Raw genomic sequence first — 26,828 nt, 5'->3', positions numbered from 1 at the left:
TTATTGACAAAAAAGACCCACTACTATTTTGTTGACATATTTATATTTAAGCTAGACATCAATATCTTGCTTCATGCATGCTAGTGCTGCACATCTCCAGCCCTAAGTTCTGTTTCCTCAGGAAAAAAAGGCTAGAAACAATATTAACATTTACAGAGGACATTCGGAATAAACGTTCAACTACTATACCTGCATAGGACCTGGAATGCAAGACAAAACCCTTTCTATATTTTCAGAATTCACATCGACATCATTGACAGCAATTAAAGCATCTCCTGGAGGTGAAACAGACAAAACATGAGGAAGTTAGTTGGTATCACACCACAATACACAGCCAAAGCGTCTTGTTTTAAAAATTAGTATGACATTCAAACAGTCATAAATGTATATTTGTTACATTTAAGAAGATGATTTCTACATGCAACATTTACTGTGTTTAGAAATATTAGTCTTGCACCTCAATGCTCTTAAGGCCTTACTGCCATGCTTGTATCATTTTACAAAAATCACTGAAGCACGGAATGGTTTGGGCTGGAAGGGACCTTAAAGACCATCCAGTTCCAACCCTGCCTGCCATGGGCAGAGACACATTCCACTAGACCAGGTTGCTCAAAGTCTGTCCAAGCTGTCGTTGAACACTTTCAGGGATGGGGCAACCACAGCTTCTCTGGGCAACCTGTTCCAGTGCGTCACCACCCTCATAATGAAGAATTTCTTTCTAATACCTAATCTAAATCCACCCTCTTTCAGTTTGAATCCATTTCCCCTTGTGCCTTCACTACAAGTCCTTGTAAATACTCTCTTTCCATCTTTCTTGTAGGCTCCCTTCTGTGACTGGAAGGTCACAATTAGGTCACTCCAAGGCCTTCTCTTTTCCAGGCTGAACAAACTCAATTCTCTCAGCCTTTCCTCATAGGAGAGGTGCTCCATCCCCCTGATCATCTTGGTGGTCCCCCTATATAGCAACTGTCCAAGTTTCTTCCTTCCACCCAGGCTTATATTACACTCCTGTTCCTTTACCAGAAAACACAACAATTTCATCAATCAGGTTATTTCCCTTGCCCTGCTCTGAAACCACCTCTGTTCACTTGCCAAGCCTTCTCCAGTGCTACTGCCACTGATAAAAACACTGTTTCCAGAAGCACTCCAAAACTCACTCTTCCTGTAGCAATTTACAAGTTCTAGGCCATCACTTACACCAAAGATTTCAAGTGTTGGTTGAGCCTAACTCTGGAAGAATCTCACCACCCTGAGCTCCCCTCTTTGAAGAAGTCCTGGCAGTTATTGTGCACATTAGTAACTCTTAGCTTAGTTCACTGAACTGGCAGAAAACCATTCATTCTTCCTCATTTCTCCTTCGTCTCTCAAGCCACACCACAATTTAGTCCTTTCCCTTCTTTTCCATTCCTTGTCCACTGCTGTGGTTTCTTATTCTGCTCTCTCCATACTTTTATCTGCCCATTCTTCCTGCCTAACGGCATCTTGCGTTTTCTACATCTGACACTCTTACCGTCACTGGGAATGGGAAAAAACTCAGGATCCCAAAGAAAAAGTCATTAACTGCAAATGGAAAAGCTTTGAAAAATTAAGGGCACCAATCACAAAAACAAACAGAACCAAATTAGAGCTTACAGACTTAAAATCAACATTCAAGTTTAAAGTACAAACACCAAACTGGGATTTCTCTCTGAAGGAAAATATTCTCAAGAAGTAACCCAGTGATAATTAGTTGATAACCTCTGCCTCATCCCCCTCAGAAAGATGCATATTTAAGCACAGTGTGCAAGAAAAATATGAGACCAGTGGAAAAGGAAACCAACCTGTGAAGTTAGAAAACATAAAAGTAAAATAACATCAAAAGATAAAACTATATAGACCTGTCAAAAGAAATAGAAATTGCAAAGTCAAAATAGAAGGTTTTTTACCATTCATCTACTTTCATTAAGAAAATAAAAAAAGGAAGCAGCATTAAAAAAGGATACATATTAAAGATATTTTAGCTGTGGTAGCGGTAGACTAAACCCAAAGAATTTGATTACTTAAGCTGGCAATTTAGAACATCAGTCCAGTGCTTAAGGTGAGATTTTTGGTTGAACCTAAGTCAGAAAAACTCTCACTAAAAGGACAGTCCTTCATGGTTTCTCCATCTGAAGCTGGAAGCACTGTTCAGTATAAAAGACAGACTATATCACAGAGGAAGAAACCAACAAATATTACTGGAGTAACAGAAATATAATGGAATTAAATAGGATATTCATTCTCAGGAAGGTAGCCAAGTAACATAAAACACAAAAAAGACAAACGTAATACTTGGATGCATCAGAAAAGGCCTTTCCTTAGAAGGTAGGTAAGTGATCCCATAGAGTCCTCCTTACAATCTGTCGTGATTAGATGAGGCAGCATAAATTCATGACAAGAATTATATGAGGTGACTGCCAGTGGCACTAGGATATAGGATTTGATGCTTCATTAGGTCCTTTCCTGAGCCCAATATTCAACTTCAGAGTAACAAAATAGGTCTTTATTTTCTACTTGATTTTCTTTGGTGTCACTTTCAGTTGTCTCTGCTTTCTCTCCTATTGGGTGAAAAACCTGCTTAGTTTTTAGGTGGTACCTTCTGTCTGTAGAAAGGGAAATAAAGAAATTAGCTTCTTAACACTGAAAGTCACTTGATTTTAAGGTCATTCTTATGTGTGAACTAAAAATACCAAGAGCTCCTCTGGAAGAGCAAATTGAAAATCAAGCCTCATTTTGCTTCAGCTGCACAAAGACTCCCTTAAACTACCTCCACATCCTTTCCAAGATTATTAATATAGTGTTCATCACTCAGGCAGTGTAAAGACATTAGAAAAAGGATATGGATTTGTAGCAAATGTGCATGTTAGTATAATTATATTTTAAGCCTTCACTTGGCAACGAAAATGTGAGTAACTGCAGAAATAAAAGTACTGAACCACAGTAAGGTTCAGTATGTTTTTCAATTTTCAAGGGAGAAGACTTGCTCAGCTCAAACTGACACAGTGATGGTAACAACATGCATACTAAGGAAAAGCACAACCTGTGGCTCTAAGGTCTCTCCATTTCCTGAGAATCTGCTAAAGGCCACAGAATGTGAAAGTTTAGAAGAATACTGACACTTTATCATTATTTCTATGTTCTACTTTCTTGTTAAGTACCATCAAATGCAACGGGAATTCTTCCCAAGTACAAGGTTGATTGCTCCAAATCAGTGCAACACACAGTTAATGAAAGAACATTCTTCTTAACTAACCAGCACTAAAGAAATACTGAATTCCCCAAAAATGCAAGCAATATTCCTCTTTAATACACCAGACAACAACCAACCACTCACTCTTATTTACATTAAAGAAAAATTCATTCCTACTCTTTCTGACAGCAAAACCAAGAAAAGGTTAAGTTGTATTATATACATAAATAAGTTATCTCCCCTTGGAATAAGTTAAATTGGTTTTTCTCTTTCAGTAATAGTAGCTCTCTCACTAACCTATGTGTTTCTTGATGCACAGTACAGTGAAGTTCTAGCCTATCGAATCTTCAACACAACAGTAATTCGAAGATAGAGAAGTTGAGACTTAAAAAGCATTTAAAAGCAATTCACTAAGTCCATGCCAGAGGTCAGAGACTTGAAAATTAGTAATGAAAGGCAGAACATTCAGGCTACTCTAATATAACAAGAATTATAAACAGAATTATTATGTTCTTTATTAAGAACATTATATTAAATATCATCACTCACAACTACAAAAGAAAGCATAAACTGCTCTTCTACTTAACTGAAGCACTGTTTAAACAAAAGTTCTTTTGTGTTCTGTTTGTTTAGTAATTTCTAGAGACCTTAGGAATTCTGTTGTAAAGAGAACAGTCATCTGATTCACAAAGCCATTCAAAGGAGCTGCACACACTTTGTGAAGCCATATGCACCTTAGCACTTTTGAAAGAAGAGCCATCACTATTTACATGTTACATACTCAAAGTGTCTTGCCACTGGCTGCCGCAAGAGAGGAGCCCCGAAGAAATGATACAAAGACTCCCTGAAACAACATCTCAGCCTTGGCCATATTGATCACCATAACTGGTCTACTCTGGCCTCCAATCGGGAGGCCTGGAGACACACCATCTATAACGCTGCTGATGCCTTTGAGAACGCCCGCAGGATCACTCTTGAGGAGAAAAGACAACGCAGAAAGAATCGTGTCCTGCAGAATATACCACCTGAGGAGTCTTTCTGTTGTGCCTTTTGCAATCGGACATGTCTATCTCGCATTGGCCTTATTAGCCACCAGCGTGCTTGTAACAAATGTGGATCGAGCCTTTCCCAAATCTTCGTTTGCAAAGCCCAGCCATGATGATGATGATGATGACTCAAAGTGTATTATTTAGTGTATCCCTAAGGCACGTATGTAAAACTTTCATTGCAGCAATAAATATTTATTCCATTCAATTAGTAAAAAATGTAATCACATACCATAAATGGAACAGCTTTCCAGAAGACACAGACAAAACAGTCCTGTAAGGCTGCCTTCTTTCTGCCTGAAAATACTATGTCACTATCAAGGAAGAGCAACTTAGTGATATATAGCTGAGAAAATCTATATGCATCAGTATGGACTTTCTAGAATTGGGGCTGAGAGGTGGTGGGGGAGAGCATTTGCATTTTTTCCTTCTTTTTGCCAAACACAACAGTATTCAAAGAATAGAGATTATGAAGTAACAGAATAAACTACATCACTAGGAAAAGTAAGAAGTATGTAAAATTATGAATACCGAATATCTTTAAAGTAGGACATGACCAAGACCTACCCAGTGTGATAATTGCAGTGAAAGAGTTTATACACGCAAGTTAACTTTGTTAGAGCTTCCCATCTACATTTTATTTGAGAATTATCTTCTCTCCTTTAGCAGTGTGAAAAACTTTCAGACAGTGAGACTAACTTAGGTCTTTAGACATTAAGTATGTAAAAAAAAATTGCACAAATGTATAAAGTTTAATCTGATTTCACTTAATGCTCAACCAATTTAGGTTAAATGAAATAAAAGTCTAAATAGCGATTGCAATTGTTTAAGTTCATCTAACTCGATAGTCTGCAGAGTCAATTATCCCAGACTAAATATTGGTGAATTACAGATGTAGACAGAAACATTAGGAAAAAAAAATCTTAGTTCCATTTTTAGAGACACATTGAGCAACTACAATAGAGGAAATGAATTATCTTCAGGCAGCTCCAAGATATCAGACCATGAGTTAACAAACTTATTGTTAGAAAAAATATATGTCCTTCTGAAAGAGAGTAGATTTATATTAGGTATTAGGAAGAAATTCTTCCCTGTGAGGGTGATGAGGCACTGAAACAGGTTGTCCAGAGAAGTTATGGATGTCTCACCCCTGGAAGTGTTCAAGGCCAGGTTGGGTAGAGCTCTGAGAGACTTGGTGTGTTGCTAGATCATCTGTAAGATCTCTTCAACCCAAACCATTCTATGGTTCTCAGTCCACATAGAAGCTGTAAGATACCCATAAATGTTCTCCACACAATGTTAAGCACAACTGAATTTTACTTGATTGATAGAAAAGAAAGAGGTGAGGCAGGAATTCTTTCCTGTTTTATTTGTTCTGTCTTGCCATCTTCTCATGAGAAGAGACTTCTCCCATCCAGTCAGCAGCAGCTCCGAACAGTGTGTATTGATCTCAAACACCCAGTTTAAACACAGCTGACGAAATTATTCCTGCCTCTTTAAAGACTAAGTTTAGAAAAGTCTTTGGCACTGTTGACATCCCTAGAATGTTTATTTCAGAACTGCCTATCTCTTTACCACATGAGGCAAGGCACAGGACTGTTACTTCTGTTAACTATCTATTCCCTGGTGATAAACCTGCAAGTACCATTTCTAAAAGCAGATCTGTATGCATGTTCCTTATGTATGTATGTCCCTTAATGCATTAAGCTAAGGGACAATGATTGGTGATCCTTCCATACTGTGATGGAAAATGAACATTTGTTCTGAATCAAGTTGTTCACATGGGAGAGGACAGAGGACACTTTTGTCATGGAGTCCTAGTATTTGGTTTCCCCTGTTCTTGGTAATGACCTGGTGAAAGTATGCACAAAAGTTCACATACTCCTTTCCAAAAAAGGCAAACTATGGAACGCATTCCTTCTGAAGAAAGCCAGATCAATTACTTGTTTTATATGTTAGCAGGCTGCTTCTGCCCAAACCAATGCTGCTATGCTTCAAGAGAAGATTAAAAGAATATAAATCATATCCCAAACACCACAGTGAGAACACAGCTAAGCTTATGCAAGCTCTGTGTTTCCATCTTGCATGCCCGAAGTCTCTGCTTTGGAGAGTCTTCTCCAGAAATACACCATGTAACTCCACATAAAAATCTTGAACTCTCACCATATTTTGGTCCTTTCAAGGACGTATTTTCCTAACAGGACTCTAAGGATATAGACTTCTCACAAGAAACAGCAGCCTGTAGCTTTTGCATGCCTGTTCAAAACTGGATTATTAGAGTCCATTTTTACTATCATCCACAACTAATTGCTGTCCCTGAGGAGTTTTCACTTTTTCTGACAATTGCACGTACTGATAAGGTGACAAGATTCCTGCTGAGATATTTGGTGATGAGAGTAGTAAGATAGTTTCAAAGAGGGTAACAATAGTATGCTCTGCTAGTGACAAGAGCTTTGCTGTACTTTCAGTGTGATTGAAATTACTTTTTCATTTGTACTATAGTAAAGATGATGCTCATCAGCATTTACAAGAAGTTTTCCCTGCTGTGAGTAGGACAGATTTCAACTCGAAGGGGGACAGGAAGCAAATCATAACAGCATTTCCTATCATACCCCTTATTTGTCTGGATCTAAAATTGAGTATTTTGGGGACATTTTCCTTTTTGAAAATACACTCAAAGACAAAATTAGAAAGTTCTCCATAGAAGACCAAGCTTTGTATATTGTTGAAAATTAAGCAAAGAAAATGTTTTGCCAAAAATACAAAAGACACTTTAAAAACATGAGATAAAAGCAACTATATTTCATCTTAACCAAAATGAAATTGACAGCAAGAGTTTAAAAATCAGTGAGGGCTTTTCCGTTTTGAAAATTTAAGATGGATACTGAACTGCTAAATATTAATAAAAAAAGATAAATGAACTGATAAAAAACACATGGATGGAGTGCCATCTTTTTAGAGTTACGAAGCAGCAGGGTTTTTTAAGCTTGAAAAACCATTGTATTTACTTTCATATGGTCAGTGTCTGCATTCTACTTGGTTAATAAAGTACAGCAAAAAGACTTATGACTTCCATATGCAATCTTGAAAACAAAAATTAAAGTGCAGTGCACAAATAATAAACAGATGTTTTAAGTGTTCAAAGCTATAAGGGATACACATTTCAAAATAAATAAAAGAAGTCATCTGAGGAAAGTGATTATTAAGGATGGAAAAGGTGGCTATTTCTACTAAAAATGTTAAAGCAATAACCACTTTGTGAGTCAAAATGAGCGCTGCAAACTGGTCACAAGGAAGATCACTGGATGTCATTTAAAGCATGTATTTTAAAAGGAAAATATGGTTTGTATTTGCCTCACGGAAGACTACAAAAACTGGTCTGCACCACTGGAGGCCATTAAAATACTAAAAAGCAAAACAAGAACAGGTTAATGTCTATGCCTACACATGCAAATGAAAATGAACAGAGTTATAACCACACCAGCCAGCAGGTACCATGCTGTACTGATCAGATATTCCTCATTTGTGATAGCTCAAGAAGCTGATCACTTTTGTGCTAATTCTTCAATTTTAGCCTGACCACAAAAATATTCTTTATTGACTGTTTCCGCAATTCAGAACAGGATTCCTAAAACCTACTTTTATCAACAACAACAGGAAGGCAAAGTTCTACTGTATGTTTTTGAACTTTCTGTCCAACCTTAGCTCTTGTGAGGATCTACTGAACTACAGTTGCTTCAAAACCAGGCTTTGGGTGTATACCACAGCTATCCCATCCTCTGATGTGCAATACAGATGCAGTAAACCAGATAGTTTTTGACAAGAACAAAAATTTTACTGTATATTCTTTAGGCAGACAGCACTGAAATCTGAGCATCTAATTCATGCAAAGCATCTCTATTTCTAGACACCACATAAAAATCCCAGAGTACTCAACTTCACTATAGAGACATAGTTTGAAAGTATTTTTATATGAAAATTATATATTTTATACTGTTGGCACTGAATACAGCTCATTTTCCTAGTTAAGAGCTGAATAACTCCAGTACGCTTAAAACTATTTTGTTTTCAATGTGCAAAACCAAGGCAAGGGTTGGGGATAGCCTAGGACACACTAAACTGCAAGACTCTTTAGATTAAGGTAAATTTTCTTCTATTTGAAACAAAACAAAAACCCCACAGATTTTGTCCTCACTAGCTCTGTGAATCAGTAAGTGCGTTAGATGAAATACTATCTCTGTTTAGGTTCACTTGATCTCCAGGATCTGGAGTGCCTACACTGTTTTGACTTCACACTTGCTCTTATGAACAGGCTAGATACAAATTTGTGTCCCAAAATTAACTTAGAGGTTATAAATACACAGTCTTGCACTAATTAGATTAAATACCATTAAACAGATCAAACTCATTCACTCCTCCCCCTCAATCCACATTCCCCACTTCTTGACTAATCAGTTCTTGCTGGCAAAATGTGAAAGTTATCCAGTTTTCCCTCTGGAGTATTCTTTAGGATCCCTACCAAAAACACGTGCTGGAAGAATCAGCTAGTCAAAGCACGATTTGCCTTTTTACGCACACAACACTGGAATTTCAAAAGAACTCATGCTGACTTTGTGGGATTTGTGCTACTATAGTATTAAGATTTCATGATCTTCTAACCAACATCACATCTTTGCTCTCCTGCTCCATGAGGGACCAACTTCAAGGGGAATTAAACAACCTTCCACCCTTTGCAGAGGTGGTCTGGTTGTCTCACATTTACTGTCTCCAAGGTTGGTGTCCTGTGAGTGCCAAGTCCTTTTAATGGCCTCAATTAAAGTGGAAGTATTTCTGCTCCCTCATTTTCACTCCCAGCAGTTCATTCCTCTCAATAATTCACATCTAGGTGCTTGTCAGACCTTCTGTGACCCAGGTTTAATGTACTACACCCACAAAAAACAACACAGCCAGTTTTTCTTTGGGGTTAGTTTCCTGCCAGGTTATTTAGTTGTATCAGCTCAAGGAAGCGTCTGATGAGCCAAACCAACGCAAAGAAGAGTGAGTAAGCTGGCTCACTGCCTTCCTAAACTGCAGCACCACTATAGATTTGGAGTCTCCTGATCACAACTGCTGAGGAAGCAGCTGTTAGACTCGCTAAACAGAAAAATAACCAAACAAGGCTGTGCAGAAAATTTGTAACATATATCTTACTTGGTATTTTTTCCTAATTTTTATGATACAAAATCCATTTAAAGGATATACGGTAAAGCTTTTCATCCAAGAGGGATGATGTTGAAAAGACTGAAAACTAAATACAGTATTTGGCAGACTATAGGCTTTCCCCAGGCCCACTTATCTAGGGATTAAATCCTGCATTAAATTAAAGGGGGGGCGCTGGTGGTGGAGTATTTCTTGCTCCATGTTCAAGCTGCTCAATCCCTGTACACTAAGGGATAGTTGTCTCCTTATTGTAGTAACACCTTTTATGTTATGCCACATGTTCTTAAAACCACTAATACAGTAAAATTTACTAGGTAACAAAGCATCAGATGCCATGACATTGATTTGAAATTATCCCTCAAGACCTGATGTAACTGCTTATGTCTCAGGAATATTCAAATCAGCTGCTTCAAAAAGCAAAAAAACCCGTAAGTCTTCATTTCAACGGAAGATTGCAGAAGTTGACTATTCCTCTGATTACTTACCGATCAAGATTTGACCTGTTTTCACTGCAGAACTACCTGGCACCAAGCCATGTACCACAAGCTTCTCTTCACCAACTCCTCTGATGACTTTATCCTTCCTGCCTTGTTTCTCCACTCTTCTGCTGCTCCATGAGGACTGATGGACAATTCCCACTAAGGCCTCCAGCAGCCTCTGCTGCTCCTCTTCTCCAGCACTGTACAGTTTTCTGGGATTTACATAAACATACACATCTTTGTACTTTTGTGGAACAGTGACACCCATTTTCTGTGTGGATGGGTGTTTCAATATGGAAGTAGGACCAGTGGAGTGCACATTACAGCTTCCACTGCCTTTCTTACCAGAATGCTTTGGTAAAAGATTTTTCTTTTTTAATATTTTGGTCCATTTCTTCAGTTCATACTTTCTTTCCTTTCGTGATTCCTCTTGAATAATTTCAGCTTCATTTTCACGAAACCTGACATGATTCACTGCTGGCATTTCTGGACAGCTGTTCTGGAACAAAGTTTCTTCTTCACTTTCACTCAATTCTAAATAAAATAATTCCCCGTTTTTCTGCACACCATCCAACCATTCAGGCTCAAGATCACTGGGAAAGAAAGAAGAATGATCAGTGACAGTTCTGATAAGGAAGACTGCTATGCAAGTGACATCTGATTGTTTTAAGTAGGAAGGGGACAGAGTGTGCAAGGGATAAAAAAAGGAAAAAAAATAGTTGCCTCCTGAACACTGACAGTTCAACTGCTTAAGTTTGCCATAAGGATTAGTGCTTGTCTTAGACAAATGATGGAAATGGCAAGGAAAGACACCCCTCCCAGAACTTAAAATAGTTTCTTCAAGTGCCTTACAGAAAAACAGCCATTGCAAAAAGCAATATTCCCTTTTCTGAAAACAAACAACAAAATACAACCACAAACTTGTTTTAATTAGTAATTACATTAATGGGCATGATGGGGCTTTCTCTTGGAGAAAAAATGCCATCCTATTTGTTCTCTCATATTATTTTTGCCTTTATAATGTAATCACGGTGTGATTTTGGGGGTTGTCCTGTGCAGAGTCTGAAGTTGAACTTGATGATTCTTGTAGGTCCCTTCTAATTAAGGATGCTATGGGAAGACAGATTGTACTGTCAGCTTTTTGGCAAGACAAGATTAACATTTTAAAGTCACTTAAATTTAACAAAAAAAATCCCAAAACAACACAACATGAAATCTAGGTAACACTTTTTAAAAGTCAAGTTCCAAATAGCACATTCACGCTCACATGCAAAAATACACACTAAAAAGATGCAGCACTGCTATAGAAACAGTTCTGACAGCTGGAGTGGATCACTTTAAGTCACAAGCAACATGCTGCTGCAAAGCAAAGGCAAAGCGGCTCCACAATGTATTACCAAAAGTATCATCTGCACAGCACAAAAAATTTTATGTCCTAATTTGGTAACAATAATATGTCAACCATGTCCAGTTTCAGATAGTACATTTTAAGAAAGATGGAATAATTGGAACATATCCGCAGCACAGAGACAAATAGTAAATAGTGTATAAACATGTTTTAAAGGGAAATAAACTGAAGAAAATCATGCTCTTTCGGCTGAGAAAAAAAACCAAACCAACCAGAAAAAGGGTTGCTGAGAGGCAACAGGCCAAATGAACCCCAAGGCGAACCACCAAATGTTACAACAGGATGAGGATCAATAAGTAGGAGTATTTAGCATTTTAATTATCTAAAATGTTCTGTACGGAAGACTTCCAGAAACAGACAAAGACAGTTCATTCATCCCAACTAGATAACAAACAGGTCTCCGTGCTTCATAAAAATCATATAAGGAAAAACTATGTCGATGATTTACATCAGAATTCATCTCATTCATCGTTTAAAGTTAACATACATTTTATACTAGAACTAATTTTACAGAATAATGAGTGTGAGTTGTGTTTAGAACTAGAATTAAATAATTCAAATAGTGCATTAATTTGAGAACAGTTAAATGAAACAGCTTCAAATTATAGCTGAACAGAGAACACTATGCAAAGACATTGCACCATAGCACCTTTAAGGGCTCAAAGAAAAGATCTGGTTGGACTAAGAACATAGAAAACATTGGCATTACTCTCTTCCTGGAGCCCCAATTACTGTGAGAACTATATGGATGTTGCACAGGAAGAAACATCATGTATTTCCTCTACATTTATTAATTTTTTGTGCCCAAGTTGATAGTTTTAAAAGAAGAGCCATGACTTGTGAGGATTTGGCTAATTCCAATGGTCATCAGTAAGTCAGTTTGCAACTTACTACTAAGTCTTACTCAAGATCTTGTGTATCTTACTCAAGGCTGCTAAGGCCAGACAATATCTGATCCGACATCTTTCAAAAGGTGGTAGGCAAGAAATAACATGCCAGAGTTTTTCCTTGTTTTGTTTTTTAAGTAGTTCTGCATTCTGGTATATGTAAGCAAAATTAGGAAAACCCAAAATCAACGAAGGAAACACTAGAAATTTACAGAGAAATAACATGTGGATTAGCAGAAACTCCTGTGATGTATGATAGCCATTTTACTCCCTCTATAAAAAAGGTCTGTGGTCTTAGTAAAAGTTCTTTCATCTTTGGGATAATGTCAAAATTTCAACTTGGATGTCAGTTCATACACTCACATTCTCCAGCTTTGTTGTGTATTCTTACCATAATGTACATTATGGACTAAGAAAAAAAAAAAGGGGTGGCCATTTGTAGTATTTACATTATAATGTAAAGGAACTATCACTTTTGAAATACAGATCTGTACAGACATCTGGAAAAGCAAAGTCTGAAGCAAGAAATCTACACGTAGGATGACACATTTTTCCCCCTAATGTTGTAGTGTCACAATTGATTTAAACTAAGCAAGGAAAAAAAAATCTCATTTCCATCTCTCTTCCCTTGTGTCAAAACAAGTGCTTCCATCTAGGTCTGGAAGCTTCAGTTAAGGGATCTAAAACTCTGAAAGACCCACATTCCTCTAAGAGCAGTTTCACTGATCACACACAGGTATTTATTTCCTCCATTGCCCGAAAAACTGTGCCAATTGAAATTGTCCATGTATGGAAGAAAGATATACCAGAAACAAAGGATCCAAGTTCTGTTTCTGAAGCAAGAGAAGGCTCTTCTCACCCAAGGAAACTGAAACAATAAAACCATTATGATCTTGTCTCTGCCAAAGGCAGGGGGTTGGAATTGGATGATCTTTAAGGTCCTTTCTAATCCAAACCACTCTGTGATTCTGTGAGCCTTTGAGCCTGTTTTAAAGCAATTAAACAACAAATCAAGGATTAACTACTTTTAGGTAACTGCACTCGAGTTAAATTCCACCCGTATGAGACTCTGCAGAAGTGAAGTTCGTCATCTTTAGTTTTTCAAACCTTTGGCTGTGCCACAACAAAGTATAACTTCATGCTGAGGCATCGATTTGGTATAGGCAAAGCTGCCATCCTCTAACTGGCTATAGCTGCCCAGAAGGATTCTGACTTAGTGACAGAAAATAGAACTGTTAAAATAGAACTACTAAAAACACAAACACGCTATTTTCCCGCTGGCACATGTAACCATTCATTTCTCAGCTCTGTCTGAGCTTGGCACTTATAACACACGTGCGATGTCCCTCCTTCCCCTCTGGTTCGCAGGCCGTGTCCAGCTGGGATTCAGGACCCATCCCAAGGACTGCCCGCAGCTGAACTAACGCTGCTGCTAGCCCCGTTACCGTCAGGGCTCGGCAGACAGACGTCTCAGAAAGCACAGAGCGTTCTCTGCTACTAGAACCATCACCGCTACACCCACAGCGCCGGGGCGCTGTGGAATCCGACCGCTGCGCCGGGGCGGCGCAACCCCACGAACGCCCCCGACCCAGGGCCCGCGGCTCGCCTTCCCGGCCCCTTACTCGGAGCTCGCAGACAGCGAGGAGCCGCAGGAGTCACTCTCGCGCCGGCCCGCAGCTCAGCGCTTCCCCTCGGCGGGCTCCACGCCTGGGCGGCTCCACTCCCGCCGGGCCCCCGGCGCCATTACACCCCCACGCCGGCGGCCACGTGGCCCGCCCCGCGCCTCCCATTGGCCGCGTCCCCCGCGCGCCATGGAGACGGCGGGAAGCGCGAGGGGCCCGGGCCGGGAGGGGCAGCACCGCCCCCGCCTCGACCGGGGGAAATTGCGCCTTCAGTGCGTCCCCTGAAAGTAATGCCCGACCTGCCCCGTTCGCCTCCTCGAAACAAAAAAACTGCCTTAGCGATCCCTTGAAAGTCTTTCAGTAGGTCGATATGGAACGCAAATCACCAGACTATTTATTTAGTTGCCCGATGTCAAGGTCCCACATCTGTCCCATAAAAGAGATTGGCAGTGAAACTCGGAGTCCTGGGCCAGAGCATTGCTTGTAATCAAACAATAATCTGGAGGGGGAAACGTGAGGTCAGAAGTGACGGTCAAGTCAAATACATAGCAGTGGGATACCTCTCTGCTTTATTTTATACTTATATTTGTTTATGAAGTTGTGAGAAACTGAGGTAACTTGTTTTTAGGTTAGTCAGGAGAACAGTGGGGTTCAGGAGAAACAAGGATGTGACAGACCCTTACACCAGCCCATGCAATCTACACGTGAAAATCATGCAGTCAAAGGAGAGAGACAAAAAACCTCTACTCTGTTTTCAGGACATAAATTATTCCCATCCATGAAAAACAAGACCCATGGCAACCCCATAGGCAACTTGCTGTGTAGCTATGTCAGTAAACCCATCAGGACACGCATGGTGAATAGGGAAAGGATGGAGAATAATTGTTGGAACATTTTTAATATGTTGGATTTAAGGTCTGCTCAGTGGGATATTTGCACAGCTTCGCCAGCAGGGTTTTATAATGCTGGAGTACGATGTAGGAATCACAGAATTCTAGTATGAAATCCCTGTGCTTGAAACTGCTTTAGGGAAGCATTTGTTAATAAGTGTGATTCCAAGTGAATTGACCGAAAGAAATGTTTTGGATTCGTATCCATGTGATTAGGCTTCAACTGCAGTTGTTAAAGATACCTATATTGAATACTGTGGCCATTCTGAAGTCCCTGTACAAGACCTGATTTTGCAGATAAATCACTGTTTTATAGTTTTTAAGACTACAAATCTATCCAAAGGGGGAAGACAGAAACATTCCCTATCTAAAGTAAAAAGTTTGTTCTGCTATGGTTTTATTTGGTTTAGGACAGGACAGTGTAGTTACTTTAAGGGGCTTTTTTCCCCTATCTGAGCAGGCAACAACCACGCCACACAAAATATATAACCCATGCATGGTAAAAAAAAAAAATAAAAATTAAAAATCAGATCTTTGGTTGTTTGCAATTGCCAGACTCCAAGTTATGCACCAACTTTCATTCTGTCTATAACTTCCAGAAGAACAGGCGGAAAAAATATTTTTCAAGTACCCCACTTCCCAGACAATTTACTTTGTGAAAACAAAATAATCTGCATAATCAGCATTTCCCAAAGAGCCTAATGAGTTAAGATTTCCTAAGATCAATACTGCAGGAGTTAGAATTTTAGGAGAAGTAGGTGAGATACACTGTCCCACCCTCCCTAATTCTGCTTACATTTGCAAGCACTTTAAATATGCTGAGCAGCACACTGAAGTGTTTCTGTAGAGAAGTGATAGTCAATGCCAGATGGTCCTGTGTTAGTTAAATTTCACTGAGTTCAAGAGCTGGTTAATTGTTTCCAGTTGTTTGCTCTCTAAGTGAGAAATACGGGCTCTCTCAAGGAGGCAGTGGTCTTACACCACTTGCTGTTTTATAGGAATAAGCTCATTATGAATGGAAGGGTGATGGAAGATTTGGTCCACTGAGAGGGGTAGTTGGGAGTCACCTAAGTATTTTTCTGAAACAAATGTGGAATTTTTGCTGCTCTGGGAACAATTAAAGACTGCAAGACATATCTCACACAGCAGGATTTTATTTTAGTGAAGACACAGATTTTCCCATACAATCCCTCCTGAGAGGAAAGCCTCTCATTTCTTGGGCATAAGTATTAGGAAAAGACTTGAAATAATTTGTCTTTTGGCAGATACTTTACACTTAGTCCAAGTAGCTGGACTGATGCTTCTTGCTAGGGAACCCATAAGCCTTCTATGCTAAGTTGCTGTTATTAACAAGCAGATGGTAAAAACTTGCCACAGGGTATCATTGGCATTAATAGTACTGCTCACTCTCACTGGACAACTGGTTAATGAACACTTAAAAGTGGATAATTAAAAAGCACTCCCTTTCGCCTTAAGGTTGTTCTGATTAGCTGTTCCTGCAAAGAACTAAATCCATGTGTATAAATTTATTCCGGAACAAGAGTTTCTTGTTACTGTTTTCAGCTTAACCTGCTTCAAAAGTTGCTGTGTTTTAAAAATAACAGAAAATAACAGAAAAATATTCAGAAAGAGACTGAAGTTAAAAGAAGACAGAGTATAGGACAAACTAAAGAGATATACTGGTTCTGTCTAATAAAGTACTAAAATAACTAGAGTGCAACTTTATTTTTTTGGTGCAGTTGCATGGATACTCCAACCACTGCCCAATTTCCACTACTAGTATTTTTCATTGTTATATACTGACAGCTGATTTTTTCAACCTGATGATAAAGAAATGAGGCTGGAGTTAGAGTCTTTCCTAGTGCCTAGATGGAAGAGCACAGGGAAATTTAGGATTAGCGTTTATGACTAACTTATTGTGTTTGGTATAGTCAGGCCTAATCTTAGCAATGTTCCCAGGACCCATAATTCACTGATGGTATTCCAAAATATTTCACTGATTCACATTCTGCAGGTGTGTTGGGCCTGAATCATGGATGTACTTGGGCTTTTTTCAACACACGGCTGAAAACTGGGACAGCATTATGCCCTTGGTACCCTGTGCTATGAGTGAATGCTACCTGATACTTAGGAGCACCTGCTTTAAGCCTGTGAGGTGCCAATGTGCTATCCAGGAATTATATCAGATCCCTGATTTTTCAGCTATCTCCCCTTCTTCTTCAGGGTCATTCCCCCTAGTGACTGCCAGTGTGGGTGAGGAAGAGCAATGACTGCAGTGCTGTTCCTGTAATATCTGAACAGTGGTCCAAACTGAAGAATTCTCCAAAGATTGGATCTGCCAGCTCCCTGGCTCTTTTGTACAGTTCAGGTGCTAGAAACAGGCCATAGTAATCCTGCAAGACAAATCTCACTGGATACACCTGGACTATAGTAGAATCTGTCTTTCTTACTATAAGGGTATCAACAGCATTTTAAGTGTCCCTTTGCTTTCTCCTTCCATACTTCAAATTACAGCTCTTCATTAGTGATAAAGAACTAAGAAGACCTAAGTGACTTGTTATTGTTTCATTTTTTCCTTTCTGCTTGTTTTCAAATCCATTACTATTTCCAGAAAGGCTCTATCAAGAACTGGACACAAATAATATATTACATATGTAACTTGATACATTACTAACAGAGAAAACTAAGAGGAAAATAGTTTCATCTTTGTTTATCAGTTCTGTTTCTTGATGCTAACACCTGCTTTACTGAAAGAAAAACTAACAAAAAAAATTGGAATGCTAAAGAGTGACATTATATACTTTTCATCTATTGATCCCTATTTATTTTTTTATTCCTCCAGTGCACAGCATCAGCAAAAATATAACAGAAATAATTTCCTCTTTTTAAAAGTTAATGACAACAGCACAGCTTTCTCCTGCCCTGCCAAAGTCTTTCTTAAAGGACAAAAGGCACATTTCACAAGCACTTCTTATTAAATAAGATTTTTTATTACGAGGTTTCCATAAAACTACGTGAATAAGATTGTGATTACAGCATCTTCTGTTCACAACTTTATGATTGCATCAAGACCATCCACAGCAAAGTAGCATGAATTGAACAGTAACACTAGACTGTCATTTTTATTGGGATATTTACATATAAACAGACTAAATGGAGAATGAAGGCTACCTTTGGGACCAAAGGAACAGAAATTTTGTGAGAAAACACTCCAGTGTTCAATAATTAAAATAGACTGTTCTTTCTGACTTCTTAAGCTTTCTGTATCAACTCTGCTGGATCACAGAAAGTATTTTACAAGAACACAAAACCAACAAGACAGCAGCCATGAAGAATCTGGGAAGACTAGTTCAACCCATCTCATTCTTTTGGAAAGCAGTCCTATAGAGTTAAGAGTTCCCTCTAGCATGAAAAGCAGCTCTAACTTCAAGTATGATTTTTTTTTCTACTGTTTTTACTTCACTTTAAATCTACAGGGTTTTTTTAGGATCGCCTGCTATGCGTAGCAGGCATGTCAAGCATGAAAGAAAACCATTATTTGCAGTCAGTCAACATGCAAATGTTTCAAGCATGAATACCCTTATTACACTTAGAGTATATTAATATAAGCAATACCATGGGGCAGCATGTTTTTAATCCAGCTTTGAAATGGAACATTTTCTGTTAAGTCACTGACAAATCCATGCACAAATCCATGCAACCAGAGGGTCCCTGTTAGCAGATGGATACATTTATTGCTCATAAAGCAGCTTCAGACTGCCATGCAGGAGCAGGCTGATTCTGGCATGCCCTCCTTGCTGTACTCTGTGTTTGCATCCCCAGTGTTCATAGGAATGGATTTTAAGTTACGCCTTGAGCTGGAGTTAATAATCAGTTGTTAGTTTCCATAGCAAGAGCTGTTTGGAGCTGGCACTGGGAGTACCCGTGTGCTTTTACAATAAGAAAGAAATCAGTGTAGCTGTGACATAGGAGACAGACACTTTAATCAACGACTGGAGATGAGCTTCTCTTGGATACTGTTGAATGGGATGCTGTTTTCTTTGTAAAGTGTAAGCGGCTCTCTCGGATATGTCTGTCACGTATTGGCCTCATAAGCCACCAGCGTGCCTGTAGCAAATGTGGATAGAGCCTTCCCAAATCTTCGTTCGCGAAGCCTAGCCATGGTAAGCGGCTCTCAGCTAGTGCACGAAAAATGGCTTTAAGGGTGGCTTTTCAAAGTCTGGCTTGGGCCCATTGGGCCAGATCTTATTGTCGGGATGTCTTTGTGGGGGGATACTGTGGAAAATCGCATGTTAGGAATTGTGAAGGCAGGGGGAAAAGCAGCTGCTTCTCACACAGCGCTCCTCCTGCACATCCACTAAATGATTTTTTTTCCACCCCCCTTGGACCTTAGGATACGTTTTTCCCTCCCCCTAAAGAAGGTTCAAAATGCTTACGGCACTGATGCAAGAACATCAATCCATATCAGACCCTTCCTTACACATGTAGGAGACCCAGGCGTTGCTCCCGTAGCTCCCCTCACCTGCAGATGCTCCTCTTTCTCCAGGAAGGAGAGAGGGAAACCCGAGGGCGCCTCGGCGCTTCGCGGGCAGCAGTCCCTTCCCTTCCCGGTCCGCCGCGGCAGCCCCGGCTCCCGTAGCCCCCTGCCTGCGCCCACCGGCGCCCGGGGCGGCAGGACACGGCCCCTCGCCCTTTCTGCCACCACAACAAAAGGGGAGCTTGCCGGGGAGCCGGGTGCTCCTCTGATACTCGCGGCCAGTCTGCTCTGGCGAAGGGGCAGAGGGAGTCTCCAGGGTTAGCGGTGCGGAGCGCGCAGGGCGCGCGGGAGCCTCCAGAGCTCGGAAGCGAAGGGCAGGCGCTCCCCTCGAGAGCCGCTCCCGTCCCGCACTGACGCTGTGGCAGCAGGACGCTCTGCACCGAGTCAGGTCCTCGAGGTTCTGGGTGAGCGGGACTGCTGTCCTGCCGCACCGAACATCGCGGGTGGGGGGCGAGGGCCTCACCAATCGCCGCCCGCGGCAACCGGGAGGCAGGCGGTCGGGGCAGGTGGGGAAGCCTCAGCCCGCCCGCCGCGCCGCCTGCCCGCCCGCTCCCGGAGCCCGTTGGCGCCGCGCCGCGGGGCGCGAGGGAAGCGCGGAACTGCTGCCGCAGGGATGGAAGCCTGGGGGAGCGCGTCCCGCGCAGCCGAGGGAGCGTGGGACTGGTCCCGCAGGGATTGCGCTGTTGCACGGTGTTGCTTCTTTCAGGAACTTGCAAACCGTGAAGACCCAAGTTTCATATAAATGAAGTAAAATAATTCCTAACTGCAGCCGTGGGTTTTTTTCCCCCCAGAGCTTCATCCACAGCTCCCGCTATAGGAGAAAATAGTTTTCCCCCACGAATTTTCCTGTTGATCAAACTAATGGAATTGTCCAGTTGATTTCTTAAATAATAATACAAATAATCGTCAATCCCAAATGTTTAATCCAGTCCATCCCTCTTTGACAAAATAGTAATTACAAGTAGTTTCAGATGATCTCTGAGTTACAGGACTCCTTACTGGGTTCCCATCTGCAAAATTCTGACACAGGGTGTTGAATGAACAAGCATGTCAATGTATAAAAGTGGTGTGACCCATATCTTCTCCATTTTTATTTCTTACCCATGAACTGCCATAATTTATTTCCTCTGCTCCCTTTTACAAAGACATCATTTTTCTCTAATGATTAGAATTTTTCAAGATGCGGTCATCTGCTCCAGGTTTTCTCCTATAGGTGACATAAGATCAATAGCTAATAAAATCTTGCAATCTGTTATTAAAATCTTTATCAGGTTTAGTTTCCCTCAGTCACTGTGTCTGAGGCAATTATAGCAACACAGCAATGAAGTAATTTCTCAGAAAGACCATTAAAAGAGGACCATTAGTGTGATACAGAATAGATAACAAATTGGAAGCCAATGAATATTTTAACACCCAGTTCCATGGGATGTTGGCCACTACATGGAGCAAAAGCTCTAGCTTTTTTGAAAACTTTGCCTTGAGCAGACAGTGGCAACAGCTCAGTTTGGAGAGGGTGAATGCAGAATTGCTATGAATCTGTGGCTGGGATTCTCACCAAGTAGTATGACTCGAATATTTAGATGTCTCACCATTTTTGCCTTTCTTAAAATTTTGTTTTCATTCTTTCTTTGATACCAGCAAGAAATTTTAGGAGAAGAACAATCTCCTCTGAATTCTACTCCTGTCAAAGATGTGGAAACCATCATCATCCACTCAAGTGAGCAACAGCAGCAGTACTATGGCTTATGACCGTAAAACCTTTGTCATGATCTTTGGCACCAGGGTGCTAGGGAAGCTGAAGGATTTGGGGTTTAAGTAGCAGTGACTGGTATGTACAGTATCAAAGTAATGCTTCCACAGTGGTCACTGAGCCAAGAACTTCTTGCAATGCTCACATCTTGATTTCAGAAAGCTGATAGAAGTTTCATGGTGGTTGTGTCACCATTGCTCTAGTAAAACACTTAGGCACAATCCATGTTTCTAGGTGACTGCAGCAGTGAGCAATGTGTGATCTGAAGTTTAGAATATTTCAGATAGAAAGGTTCCTGGAAGTATGGATCAGATGGCAAGGGGAGAATTTTTCCTGCTATTCACAGCTATAGCTACTTTTATGTCTTCCTAGTGTGTCTGCTATGGTAAATGAGTCCTACACATGCATACTGAGGATATAAATTTTAGGCTAGAATGTCATGGAAATCTCTCACTTCAGCATCTTATCTGGACTGCTAGATTCCTGTACAATGTGGTTTTCAGAACAGCGTTATGCAACAGCAGCAGAGCAAAAAAGTGTAGACACTTACTTTGCTATACTTTTTTTCACCCTTTGTACCATTTTTGTGCCCTAAGAGAGCAGAGATGTTTAATTTGTACATAACAGGGATGTGTTTTTCCAATTCCCTTAGGTCAACACAAACCCCACATCTAGGGCTGGCATTTGACAGCAGAAAACAACAAAACCCCGAAACATTACCATTAAAATCACTCTCCATGCCCAGAAGGCCTTTCCAAGAAGCTTGTCACGTTTTCTTTGTCCCTGGGTTCCTTCTCACTGAGAGAACATTTTTTTATGCTTCTTGCATAAAAAATTACAACTTTTACTACATTTAGTGTGCCTAGACTCAATATTTATGGATGATGCAACTGTAAAATGAAAAAAGAGCAGAAAATCAGAAGTGATATAGTGGATATTTTCAGAGCTCAATATTTTTCCCAAATATATTTGCTACCTTAGTTGCACATAAGTTTCTCAAGTTAAAAGAGAGAATTCTGAGCTAGCATTAATCCTCTTACATGACTTCTGCAACTACTCCAGCCTTTGACATTTAGAAAAATTATTGAGTTTTACAGATTGAAGTTTCACTAAAAAAGTGCAATTTTACTGTATTTTCTGCAACATTTTAGGTCACAGAAAAAGGAAGGTCACTATTCCATTTGAAGTTTGTCAGCTCTTGTATTTAACTGTACATATAGAGAACATGGCACTACAGCACATTTCCTGAATCCAATTAAATAAGTGCAGTTGGAGAAAGATGATAAAGTTCTGCAATGCATAGAAACAAAACCAATAGGGATTGGGAAAGGAGGAAATTTAACCAGGTTAAACACATAGCAATGACAACAATGAAGAATTTTAAGAGGCACATACAAAAGAGGCACACTTTAAGAGGCTGCATACAAAATAATTAAAGCATGCCTGGGCTCCCCTTCTGGTTGTGGTAGATTTACTGTCAGTTGAACTGCTTTATGAAAACCCTTCTGCTTTTTTACAGAACAATTCTGGTGTTTCTGGTGTAAAAGGAAAAAAGAAAACATAAAGTATTATAATGCTGTACTTGTGACAGACACCTCTTTCTGAGATTATACTGTGTATTTTTCTTCAGCAGATGTTAGGCTCTTGATTCTGTAACTATTTCCTATACTGACAAGGTCGGAAGTTTTCCAGTCATAATCCCCTTTTGGCAAAGAGGTAGTAAAGATATGTCTGCTGTATCTGAATACCTTTGATTTCCTTGACTTGGCAGGCAAGTTTTATCATGCCCAAGGATCCAAGGTTAACCAGCGTTCATTGGCTGCATAAGGTGGAAATCAGGTTGTCATTACTTCATATGTTTGATTTGTCATTTATGTCATTAGTCATGAGATGTTAGCACATGAGGAGACTTGAAATATTCAACTGAAGGAAAAAATCCCTATTTTTTTCTGTTCAGTTATACTTATGAGTCAGGGAGACTGTACCTTACTGTATTCAGTTCCCAAACTAGGGGCCATGGCAAATGGTTGTTAGAGTACAAGGTTACTTTCCTTACCTCTTGGCTCATGAAACTACCCCTGTAACAGAGGCAGAAAACAGGCACTGAGAATGCACCTTACCAGCTGCCATTCACAGTCCAGCACATCAACCGAAGCCCTCATCTACTTCCATTTATTTTGTTATGCCAAGCTCTAAACCATGGCAGCTGAATGTCAAGTTCACATATCCATTACATTAAGCTGTGGCAATGAAAGGAATCAGGAATGATGAACCAGAGACCACATTTTCTACTTGTCTGAAAGCACAGAGATTTGACAGTCTAAGGATTTTTTCCCCATCTGACTGGCTCAAGTGTAGTTTACCTTTTAAACCTTAGAGGATTGTTTATCTTTGGATGTACTAGGCAAGAAGGAGCTCTAATTAGCACAAGGGATGAAAACCCATGAAGGAAATTAGTCAGTTAGCACTGGATTGTCCTGTGTTGTGTTATGTTATATTCTCTGCTTTGATACATAGGTTCATTAAAAATATGCTTCTACTGTCTTAGAAATGTAAGAAGAACTGCAAAACTTAGTAAAAAGCAGTGATTTGCATTAATGAATATACTTCTTCAGAATCAAGAACCATAAAGAACGAATATACATACATTCTGCATAGAAACACTCATCAGATCTACAGTGGTTTATTTCTGGTATTACTTGATCTTCTGCTGATTAACAGTGGACAGTGATGGCAATTTTGTGGAGTGGGTATTTGTTCCTGGACAAGAAGATAGGCTCTCCCTCACCAGAAGATGCATACTCAGACTGGTATTGCCTGTCTGTGGCCATGTTTAAAAGACTGAGGGGTGGGGTTGGTGGAGTATTTTTGCCAAGTAGGTGTTCCCAGGCTCTGCCTCTTGTCTACAAATAGCTATCAAGATTCTAGGAGGCAGAGGCAATACTCTAATTTTCACTTTTGACACGGTCAAATACGGACATCCACCTCTGGATTTGCTTTCTATTCTAATTGAGGCTAGATGCATATTAAAAAAACCCAAACACACAGAGATTTTGGTGTTATTGCATCACTTAAAGAATTGCTCCTTCTTTTCGGTCCGTATGGAGACAGCTGGGTTCCGCAAGCGGTCCTGTTAACTTCCTTGTGTTACATCAGCACTGCACTGCAGAGAGCAGGAGAGTAGAGTCTAATGATCTGTTCTTCTCAGAGTGCAGGGGCACAAAACATTCTGTGCATTCTCAGGTCTACCTTCAGTCCAGCCTTCCAGCAGCAAGAGAGAAAAATCTACTTTATTTGCCAAACAAATCTCCTGTACTTCTGGGATCTCTTCAAAAGCAGCCACAAGGGCAATGCTTTTGGCAAACTGGTAAAGTCAACAATACAGGAAGCCCTGGAAATAAGAATTTATAGTCCATGAGTAAACCATTAATCCAAGGAGTAAGTGATAAACGGAAGAGCAGCATAGGATAATGTCACTCATTTCATACCAATCTATCAGTTCACCTCTGCAAAGACTCTTCAGTTTGCAGAATAGTGGGGATAGGGTGTTAACATCTGGCAACTTCGTGGCCTTTAAAATAAATAGCTGGATTCTTACTTCCTCTAAGACAGTTTTTGTATTAATGAGAAACCTAAATCTAATTGAAAAAGCTATCCTAAAAATTATTAGATTATTGATATATTGCAAAAACAAAACAAAATTAGATTTTGTTAAACTGAAGTTGACAAAGTTCTTGTAAACTTGCCTATAAATACAGTTTGTGATCTTGTGAGAAATAGATCAGAACCATAAAAAGGGGCAACTTATGTTTTATATGAACAGCTGGGGAAAATGTTCTCCCTGAAACAACATCTCAGCCTTGGCCATATTGATCACCATAACTGGTCGACTCTGGCCTCAAATCGGGAGGCCTGGAGACACGCCATCTATAACACAGCTGTCTCCTTTGAGAACGCCCGCAGGATCACTCTCGAGGAGAAAAGGCAACGCAGAAAGAACCGTGTATTGCAGAATACACCATCCAAAGAGTCTTTCTGCTGTGCCTTTTGCAATCGGACATGTCTGTCACATATTGGCCTCATAAGCCACCAACGTGCTTGTAACAAATGTGGATGGAGCCTTCCCAAATCTTCGTTCGCGAAGCCCAGCCATGATGGGGAAAATGTAAGAATATATGGCAAATATGCTAAATAATAATAAAAAAATCCTTGAACTTTGACACTAGATTTATTTTCTAGGATTGATTCTAAGGCTCTCTCTCCTTCACATCCCCGGCTTCTGGACTTGTCTGAGTTTCTGGAGGCACACACTTTGGAACAGTGATTAGACAGTCTGTCTGTAATTTAAAAATTTCCAAGTAAATACACATACTTTATATGTGCCACTTCACAACCAGCACTTTTAGATTGATCTGAATTTTCTTTTTTTGTGTGTGTGTGAGAATCTCAGAAAAGCATATGTAGAATTTTTATGCGTTAAACAACTTAAATAACTAGTTAAGTCATAACAGAAGTAGGATTATTTTAAAAACTAAAGACTTACAAAATTTTTCTATCAGATGTGCTGGAAATCCTCTGCTTCTGAAATATATAAATACATAACACCAAAACCAGTCACAATTGACTTACAGCATGAGAAAACAGATACTTTTCTCACTCATTTAGTTTTCATCAGAGGTTATTCTTTAAAAATGTAAATATTTTAGTGGGTCATAAGAATTTTAAAAAAAGCAAAATAGCACCACCTGGCGCTGAGCAAAGTTTTTACGATCAGTTCCCATCACTTTTGAGATTATTGCTGTACAGATAAACTACTGCCTTTCACAATCTCAATTTGAGGTCAGGTAGGAAATAACAATCACTATTTCTGTGATTAACGCTCTGGCCCCCATTTTCTTAACAGGCCGTCCCCACCCCTCCCCCAATCTTTATTTACCTAGTTTTTAGGGACTTCTGAAAAAACTTCTTGTAGTTTAAACAGTCAGGATATGTATAAGGAGTTATTGATTAAAATCTGATTTCTAGGCTTTTCTTCAGCTGGTGTAGATTTTAGGATGATGAGAAACTACAACTAAATGAACTTCACCACTCTTTTTCTTTGTTTCTAATTATTTCTGGGCTTCCTCATAGTGCTCAGAAATAAAAGTGTAATTGAGGTTAAGACCCAAATCCTGAAAGGACTTCAGTTGCCTAAAACCTGTCAAAATCAATAGGAAGTTAAGTTTCTGAGGAGGTATCCCTAAGAATTCAATTTCTAGGCATTATAAATTTATTTCTGCAAATAAGAGAACTAAAGATAATGTCTTATTTTTAAGTCATCTGTTTCCTCCTTGATATTTACACAGGCCTCAAGTGAAACCTGTGAAAAGTATAAAATAATACTTTGTGTGTGACATCCCAGCAGGAACCCTAAATTTCAGCTACATCTTAAAGCTACCTAGAATCATAGCTTAGATTTCAGTCTCCAGCTGGGCTGTCACTTAAGATATTGGCAATGGGTTAACTGGTGTTCACTGTTCTTACGCTGAAGAACATGGAAGAACAAGAGGTTTTATTTCTGCTTGATGTTTTGTCTTTCTGTGTTGCGGTTTCCCATTCCTTCCTCCTCAGTGACTGACGGTAACTTTATGAATCACTTTGTCCCATAAACACCACTTTGTGTGTCACTGTTTTGATTATGTTCCTTTTTAAAGACGATTGCCTATCCTTTCTTATGAAGCAAGAAAATTATTTTTATAAAACCAACACAGTCCTACAATAAACACCATCACATTTATAAAATAAACAAGTCAATAATTGGGT

At 39.7% G+C, this 26,828-nt stretch overlaps 1 protein-coding gene across 1 annotated transcript in view; it reads right to left on the bottom strand.

Moving 5' to 3' along the window:
* INTU (inturned planar cell polarity protein) overlaps positions 1–20,868 on the bottom strand; it is a 43,399-nt gene extending 22,531 nt beyond the window's left edge. The window contains 6 exon segments of the mRNA XM_029964533.1: positions 190–275; positions 9,939–10,525; positions 13,850–13,892; positions 13,895–13,971; positions 19,262–19,985; positions 20,832–20,868. Coding sequence (XP_029820393.1) covers positions 190–275; positions 9,939–10,525; positions 13,850–13,892; positions 13,895–13,971; positions 19,262–19,985; positions 20,832–20,868 — 1,554 coding nt within the window.
* Positions 20,869–26,828: the final 5,960 nt, after the last annotated feature.

This window comes from Manacus vitellinus, unplaced genomic scaffold, assembly GCF_001715985.3.
Source record: "Manacus vitellinus isolate BGI_N305 unplaced genomic scaffold, ASM171598v3 scaffold_73_pilon, whole genome shotgun sequence".
NCBI lineage: Eukaryota > Metazoa > Chordata > Aves > Passeriformes > Pipridae > Manacus > Manacus vitellinus.
The sequence above is the reverse complement of the archived record's forward strand: the minus strand, read 5'-3'. Positions and strand labels throughout refer to the sequence as shown.